This window comes from Rhipicephalus microplus, chromosome X (assembly GCF_043290135.1).
Source record: "Rhipicephalus microplus isolate Deutch F79 chromosome X, USDA_Rmic, whole genome shotgun sequence".
In the NCBI taxonomy this organism is placed as follows: domain Eukaryota; kingdom Metazoa; phylum Arthropoda; class Arachnida; order Ixodida; family Ixodidae; genus Rhipicephalus; species Rhipicephalus microplus.
The window spans coordinates 466,735,870-466,744,408 of NC_134710.1; the positions used below are offsets into that span (position 1 = coordinate 466,735,870).

The window sequence follows — 8,539 nt, forward strand, 5'->3', positions numbered from 1 at the left end:
TGTGACACTTTTCTCATCTGTCTTCAACTGGGTAATCAGGATACTGCCCTTCAAGGAGAGCACTGGCATAACTTGGGTATGGCAAGTTCTGGCAGAGATTGCGCCCCCCTGCCGACACCCATGCACTTCAAATATTGAAATGGATACCTTCACCTAGGAAATAATCCAATTATCTTATTGCACTAGAAACTGCATCGAGAGAAACAATGCTTGAGCATTTAATGAGTACTCATTTAATATTTCAGTATGAGTAGAAAATGATAAGCAGGATACATATTTGCAACTTAGTAAAGCTCCCTATCTGCAGTTAGTGAACATATTTGTGCATATTTCTTTCTCTGTCTTTCTACCATTATTGCTCTTTCTTCTTTCTGCCACTTTTTTTGTTTCTCTATTTCATATCTATTTCCTTCTCTGTCTATCCCTCTGCACTCTCATTCTCTGGCCTTCTCTAGTTTTTGCAATTATTTTTTCATCTTTCTCTCTCTCTATACTAGTTCTCCCCTCCTCTTCATACCAACCTCCTTTTCCCACGTACTTGCCATATACTATACTACACGAGTCTATGCTGTGATATGCTCTGCTAACGTGTGCACATATTGAAGAGAAGTGCAGATCCATTAGTTTTCTCAACAGCTTCATCATTAGGATGCTCACTCAACTAACAGATGTGCAGCATCTTCATTTTCCCGTTCATCATCACCGTTGCTTTTCAACCACTGCGCTGCGCCTCTCATGCTGAGAGCTCAAGGTGCAAGATAAAACAAAACTATAGTTCTTATGCCTGGCGCTTCGGACACCGGCAGCTGACGCCGCTGTGCTTTGGCCATGGGAAATAACGTGCAGAGGGTCCTCAGGTTTCTCTGCCTCTCGCTACAGATGCATACGAGTAAATGGAAAGTCAGCCAGAATGGTACCTTGCATTGGCGATGTGTTTATCTTTACCGCCACTGCCGTGTATAGTTGGAAAAGGCCGTTACTTAAGGGGGCAGACTGGTTTTTGGGACCAAAAACTGACAAAAAAATTCATTTTTTAAGAGTGACATAATTGGTTTCTGCAAGTATTTTTCTATATCTCTGCGAATTTTCACATGCCAGGAAGTGGTAATCTTTTTGTAATGTCATTCTAACTGTCCAGATTCTTGGTGCTGTTAACATGCAGAACCAGCATAAATATGGGGAACCGACTTCGACGCTGCTTTATAATTTGCGGGCACCTGTGTTAGAAGCTCTGCTACGAATTTATGAGAACATTTATAAAGATTGCAAAACATGCGCACCATGATTGCTGCTTTTTTGAAGAAGGTGTGTGTTTTCAGTTTTTTTCCATTTTTCTCAAAAAAGTAAATTGACAACATTTCAATTTAGAGGCCTCAATATTTCTGCTGCTAGGACTGGCCCAACAATAATTCTTTTTGCAATGGAAACCTGTATGTGGGTAGAATGCAAGTATGGGAGCAGGATTGAGAGTCCAAGCCTTTTTAATTAATTACTCATCAAAGTTGTAACACAATTTCAACTGCTTTTGAAAATAAATAGTTCATTTTGCTGTAAAATAACCAAGAAAGACCTAAACAAAAAAAAAACTCTTGTATGCTTTCCATCTATAGTCATTCCTCTATATTGGCATATTTTAAACATCACTTTTAATTAAGCACTTTTTTTCTATGGTGGTCCTAAACAATAGGGGGTGAACTTAAGTTATCTCAGGAACAAGATGACTTACAGGAAAACTATTTAAATATTTCAATTCAACAAAAAAAATGCATAATCCTGTGCAGTTTGATCAAGAGCACTGAAGAAACAAACAAAAAAATGTCTAAGATCAGTCTGCCCCCTTAATGTATTCGCTCTATATAAAGTTAAATGCTAATTCTTCAGTGCTATGTGTTCATCAGTGTGCCACAATATGAGCAGAATGAACATGTTAGTTCTTTGTATTGATTGATTGATTGATATGTGGGGTTTAATGTCCCAAAACTGCCTATAATTATGAGAGACGCCGTAGTGGAGGGCTCTGGAAATTTTGATCACCTGGAGTTCTTTAACCTGTACCTAAACCTGAGCACACGGGCCTACAGCGTTTTCCCCTCCATCGAAAATGCTGCCGCTGCAGCCGGCATTCGATCCCGTGACCTGTGGGTCAGCGGACGCGTACCTTAGCCACTAAACCACCATGGCGGGGCTGGCTTTCTGTCTGTATTAAATTGCTTCCAAGTGTCATACCTATGTTGAATAAGTGCCATCAAATAAAAACAAAAGCTACATAGCCAAGTAAGCGTGCTCACCTTCAGGTCGTTGATATGCAGATTTTAATCTTGCCTCACAACAATTTTTTCTTTTGCACCAAGAATTTCTCTCTTCTTATTTCTACTTTTCTCTCTATCTCTCTGTAGGCATTCTCTCACCCATCAAAGTTATTGCATCTCCCACAGAACAAATCAGCGCACATGTTCTGAGAGCGGAACAAAATAGGTCGACAAGACAGAGAGAGTGCTTGTATATATGACAGATGGCAAACCTTGAGCATAACCGCTTTGTTGTAACAAAAAAAAGGGGGTGTTCTCGAATTCTGGCAGGTGCCTTGAAACAAAAACTGGGACGCCTCCCAGTGATGTGAGAGGTGAGCGGTACATTTTTTTTTTATGCCTCACGCGGTCGCCCATCCATCTTCTTCTGCATGCTGTGCCGCTTGAGTGCACCTGTTCAATGCTGCGGATTGTTTACAAAAGTGGCATTGTTCTCTCTGCTGTTCCTTGCTAAAAGTAACGAGTTACCATTACAGTTCCACCAATCCTGAACATAACAGTGGTGTTCTTCCATTCCTCCCAAAAAGAACTAGTTCTTTTGAACACACTTCCAACACTGGGATGAAGTGATCCCCAGTTCAAAATCAGACAAAACTGAGCCAAGAAGAATCTCCATGCAAATTCTGTCAAATTTCTGCTGTTTCAATGAAAATGTTTTCTTCCCCAACCTCTTCCCCAGTATTGATTGATTTGTGGGGTTTAACGTCCCAAAACCACCATATGATTATGAGAGACGCCGTAGTGGAGGACTCCGGAAATTTTGACCACCTGGGGTTCTTTAACGTGCACCCAAATCTGAGCACACGGGCCTGCGACATTTCCGCCTCCATCAGAAATCTCCCCCAGTATTGTAGCTCCTCTGTTGTAATTTAATTATTTTGGGCTATGCTGGGGAATTTTTGAGAATGAAGAAACACTTTAAAAAGAAAAGAAAAAGAAAGGATTCGTACCAGAGCCAACTCCAAGGTGATGACACCCAGCGACCAAATGTCAGCTTTCGGTCCCAACGACCTCTCTTGAGTCAAGATTTCAGGGGCAAGGTATTTTGGTGTCCTGAATATCATGAATGCAGATGGTAACCCAAACACAAAAGCGAAACATGCTCTGCTCACCCCAGTGGAAAAGGTACAGTCCTGCCATTCTCAGTCATGTGGCACAATCCGTAGTTGGCAAGCTTGACTTGTAACTGAAATGAAAGGAGTTAGAATGCCGAAGAATTTCAGCCCCCAACAAGCAGGACAGGGTTTGCGGACTTATCAAAAGAGAAGGACCCAAGAAGGCTGCATGTGGCACAAAGCATGCAAGCCCATTTTTGAAGTATGCTGTGAGTAGAGTATGAGGCCCCCTGTCTTGCGGTTGTACTTACATTGGCCAGAGGAGGGGTGCCTAAACAGGTGACTGAGAGAACATTCAAATAATATAAACTACAAGCGAGAATGCAATTTGGCCTTGGAATGTGGTAAATGCAGATGTTCACAGGACTTGCCTTCATGCAAGGTACTTGAGAGCTATAGCCAAGCATTCGCACGGCTGGTTGCAGAAGCTCGCATAGTTCTTCGGAAGCAAGATTCATATGTTAACACAGCATCATTATCCCTGATATGGCACCTTAACCTTTCAAGTGCTTTGGATGAGCAGAGCTTGTCCTAGCATAATACATGCTGCCTTGTAGCGTTCAGGACGAGAAGCGCTCGTCTACAGCTTAGATTGCATGTCATCCACAAGATGGCAGCAATATTTACTCGAGAATCGTAAAGCCCATTCGCATCAGTTTGTGGGCTCCTCCTCTCCCCGTGCTTGGTAGCCTTCGTAGTGCAAGCACGATCTTATCTGCCTTGACCACGTTTTCGTTTGTTTCCATGGTGACACCAGCTTACCCTCCCTTGTGTGCCGGGAAAGAGTAAGCCTGTGTCTGTAGTTTCCAGCTTGATGCTCTAGGGGTGCTGCTGCAGCTGCTGAGAGAGGAGGAGAGGCGAAAGGGCATGGTTGGTGCTACTTCGGTTTTTTTTTTACCGATTGAGAAATAGCATACATTTATTCTAGACACAGGTTCTATGAGTCACAAGGTTGTTGTGTTATTTGCTTTTAAGCAACAGCAGCTTCTCAAATAGCTGTGATTAGACAGCACCAATTTAAACTCAAGGCAGTACTGCAGACTACTTCTAATAATTTTCTTCCCGAAAAAAAAAAAAAAAAATTAGGGGTGGGATACCTGCCTTGCGAGACAACCACTTTTGTAGGCAGAATATGACGATACTTCTGCGATTTTGCTGTCAATGATATCGGGCAACTTCACAAATAGGCCATTCTGATCGACTGAGAGAGCAGAGAGAAAGTCAAATAAACTCGCACCTGAAGGGTTGCTTGCACTCCAGGTTAATGTGTGTGGTTGCCGTGCTTTGTTTCAAGAGCCAGTTATTGCAAGTGGACAAAAATAAAAGATCACACGTCTGATTGTAGAAGCGAACTTATCGATTCACTACGTGATCTGGGTTTTAGCAAATCATCTTTAGCATTGTCCACTAAGGAGTTGAGGTTTTAGCTCAAGCGCTAATTTACATGATTCATTTTTATCGTGAATTTGCTAAAAATGAATGGTATTCTTCAAGAATGTTTTCAGCGACTCCACATGTTCAACTTTCTGCCTAGTGATGGTATTATTTAAGTGGTCCGCATTTTTTTTTTAATAAACTTGCTGCTAGTAACTCTGCGTGGTGTCTTTGTGTGCCTTGTCGTGTCTATGTGTTTCCCTGCACTATATAAAAGATGTTTATGATTCACTGACAAACCTGTACAGGAAACCTCATCTTGCTGACGAGTTTACTGTGGAGAATTTTGCTCAATTTTCATTATTTGAAATTCTTTCACGGTCATGATTTTTTTTTTTCTCCGCGTACTTGTGACGATGCACACTACGCATGCGCTAGCCAGGTTTACTTTTTTAAACAATGCTATAGTGAACTAGAATGTGATATAGTGGTGCGACTGGCTGGGCTCCGGCGTCAGCTTTAACGCGGATGCCGCCAGGTGGCGCCGCTGCTACTTTTCATGCCAGCTTCGGCCGAGTTGTTGGGCCGTTGCGGATTGCTGCAGAGCTGCGGATGTGGTTACTTCTAACGCGCGTTAGCTTTCTGGTTCATGCAAACGTAAAACTACGAGGTCAGTTACTATGTGGACAACCTGGCAAAAGCGATGGCACGGCATCAGGAACCAGTGATGATTTTCCTTGAGTAATGCACACTTCACTGCGGTTTATCATGTGCCCATATTTGCGCAGGATGTATCTTGGCTCGAAATGATTTTCGCACACCACTGAAGTTTCAGTCAGAGGCTTGTCAGCCCTCCAGAGGTTGCGCTCCCACTTTCTGCGGAGATCATCATACCTGGGAGCACCGAACAGCGATAACTTCGGAGCGCCCCGGTTACCAATTGGGCAGCCCGGAGCAAAGCAATGAAAATCCGTTCTCCACTTCGACATGTCGCGAGCTACATGTTTGTTGGTGTGGGATATCTCACAAAGTACAGACTCTACCCTGGTACAGATGGGAGAATGCAAAAGATTGCACTGGCACACATGCAGTAGAGTAGCTTGTTAGAACTGGAAATGCAATAATCCGGCCTGCAAGAGACGCTCGTCAGCTTCGCTCTGTTACGGGGCCCGCGGCCCACAAGAGTGTGGTACGTGTAACGCAAGAACGCTTGTTGAGCAGCACGCACATGGACCAGAGGAATAAAAAGTGCGTCTCGTGTGTGCTAGGATTGCCTTCCGGCCGTCGCTGACCCTCTCGTCTATATCACTTGGGCTAAAAATTATTTCGAACACCTGCGAATGACAAGAAAACGACAGCATTATGCTTCCCGTTTATGGTATTGGCTAAGGCCAATACCATAAATATTCCATGCGCGCATGGGATAAAAGTGACATGGAATAACACGGTACTAAATTTAACACAATACACGAAACGATAGAAAAGCAGCATATTCACTTTTTCATATGTTGTTGGGCTGACACTATCCCTTAGGATAGCCTGTATTTATGCCTTCCGCGTGCCTTGGTAAGTCAGAAATACAAATACATACACTCGCGGCACAGATTCACAGTTTCCACAGAAATGTGTACACAACCTTCCTCGGCACCGCAGCTGCTCGCAATCTGGTCACTCATTAACGAGCACAACCACAAGCAGCCCATATCAAAACTCTGAAGAGCCCGACAGCACAAAGAGAATGATGCAACATTTGTCGTTTCTCGTCGAAGCGCAGTAATGCAGCAGGGACTGCAACCCCGCTGCGTACGCGCCGCCGAATGCCGGCGCCGGTTGCGTTGAGTGCCACTACAGGGCACAACGCAACCAGCGTCGTCAGCCTGTTGACATATGCGGTAGAGCTTCCAGGCATTGACGAAGTTTCATCAGGTGGCGGTGACTCAACGTGCCAAACTCACACACATACACACGCACTGATTGACTCCGCGCTGCCCACGCTATCCAGAGAAGACGCCGCCGGCGCACGCTCGCCTCGCGCACATTACATGAAAAGACGCAGCGGCGCCGCGAGAAATCCTAGCGGCCATCGGTGTCGTTTTAGACCGCAGAGGCAGCAGCCGCGTTCTGCCGGTCGCGCCATTATAGATCATGTTCTAGTTCTCTATACCGTTGCCTAGCTGCGATCAATTACATTTCGTAGCGCTTTATGTGTCGTTCTTTCTCTTTCATCAGGAACAAAGCAGATCCTAATCATACCTTGTCATCGAGAAGTACGGAGCACGGAGAGAGAGCCCGGTGCATGATGCCTCTTGCGTGCAGGTAGTCCAGTGCTTCCAGAACTTCTCGGCATATTCTGCTGAAGGTGTCAACTCTGAAAACACGTATGCCACATTGTCCACAGCTCAAATAGAGGGGAGAATCGCTACACTTACGGCAGCTTCTTCGGAATTTCGTCTTGCAAAGAATTTTTGAAGTGTTCAATGACGACAACGAGTCTCTCTAGCGACAAAGAAGAAAACGTATATGATTTTGTAACATTCATACAAAGAGAGGAGTAAATGTACTACCGTGTTTGCTACGAAATGCGTCGAGGTATGCGCAGAGGTTCTTGTGAGACAGGCATTTGAGACGCTGAAAGAGTCCGAGCACCCTGATCGAGTTCGGAGTGAGCGGTAATCCGTTCATGCCACAGGTGTCCCTCGCATGACTCGAGGCGAAAAACGTCTGGGCGCCGAACGTTGGCTTCTTCAACGAAGGCATCGCAACGTCTACAATCACACGGCAAATCCCCGATGTGTGAAAAGACACCTAGTTAAGAGTGATCACAGAAACGAAACCAACGAAACGCCCCTCTACGTGGACGCTGTCAAACCAACCCGGTGTGCGCGATTCGCAGTGCATTATCTGCGGTTTAGACGAACGCCTACCAGTCTACCTACCAATACCACAGAACACCTACCAGTTCTGTGGCCAGTACTCTGTGGTTTATGCCACAAAATAAGCCCACAGATAAGCCCCAGCATTATTTTGTTGACCACATGTGCACCATAGCAACGCCTCCTAGATTTCTTGTGCCTGCCGGATGAGCGCGAAACACCGGTCATCTATGGCAGCGCTGCCTATGTAGAGAAAAATAGGGCACTGTGGAATTACAATAGGTATGATGTTGTGAGAGGAATATGGAAAGGGGTCATGGTTCCTAGGCTGACGTTCGGCAATGCGGTCTTGTGCATGAGATAAGAAGTTCAAGCAAGATTAGAAATTAAGCAACGTGGAATAGGTAGGCTTGCTTTAGGAGCTCACGGGAATACACCAAATCAGGGAGTACAAGGTGATATGGGATGGGCATCATTTGAGGGCAGGGAAGCTAGCAGCAAGATAAAATTTGTGAAGCGATTGAGAGAAATGAAGGAGGAGCGTTGGGCTAGGAAGGTTTTCAGCTACTTGTACATGAAGAATGTCGATACAAAATGGAGGAAGCGAACCAGGAAGTTGACTGGTAAATACTTAGAAAACAGCAGGTGGCCAAACCAAAAAGAACTATCGGTTAAAAAGAAAGTGAAGGAAACGGAGACTGACATGTGGAAAATTGGCATGATTAAGAAGTCCGCACTAGAGATCTATCGAACTTTTAAGCAGGAAATTGCCAAGGAAAGGATCTATGATAATACTCGGGGTAGTTCTCTACTGTTTGAGGCAAGGACGGGAGTACTGCGAACCAAGACATATCGGGCCAAATACGAA

The 8,539-nt window shown here is 44.6% G+C and overlaps 1 protein-coding gene across 4 annotated transcripts in view; it reads right to left on the reverse strand.

Moving 5' to 3' along the window:
- LOC119160826 (TBC domain-containing protein kinase-like protein) overlaps nt 1–8,298 on the reverse strand; it is a 146,235-nt gene extending 137,937 nt beyond the window's left edge. Inside the window, exons 1-5 of one of the 4 annotated variants that reach the window (XR_012887714.1) lie at nt 7,363–8,298; nt 7,228–7,294; nt 7,052–7,166; nt 3,422–3,495; nt 3,260–3,362 (exon numbers count right to left, since the gene is read on the reverse strand). Coding sequence is in view for 3 of the 4 variants with exons in the window: in XM_075880743.1 (XP_075736858.1) it covers nt 3,260–3,362; nt 3,422–3,495; nt 7,052–7,166; nt 7,228–7,294; nt 7,363–7,555 (552 nt within the window). In the remaining variant the exon portion in view is untranslated. The remainder of the gene's footprint in view (nt 1–3,259; nt 3,363–3,421; nt 3,496–7,051; nt 7,167–7,227; nt 7,295–7,362) is intronic. The other 3 variants (XM_075880743.1, XM_037413074.2, XM_075880744.1) reach the window with 3 other exon arrangements.
- Nucleotides 8,299–8,539: the final 241 nt, after the last annotated feature.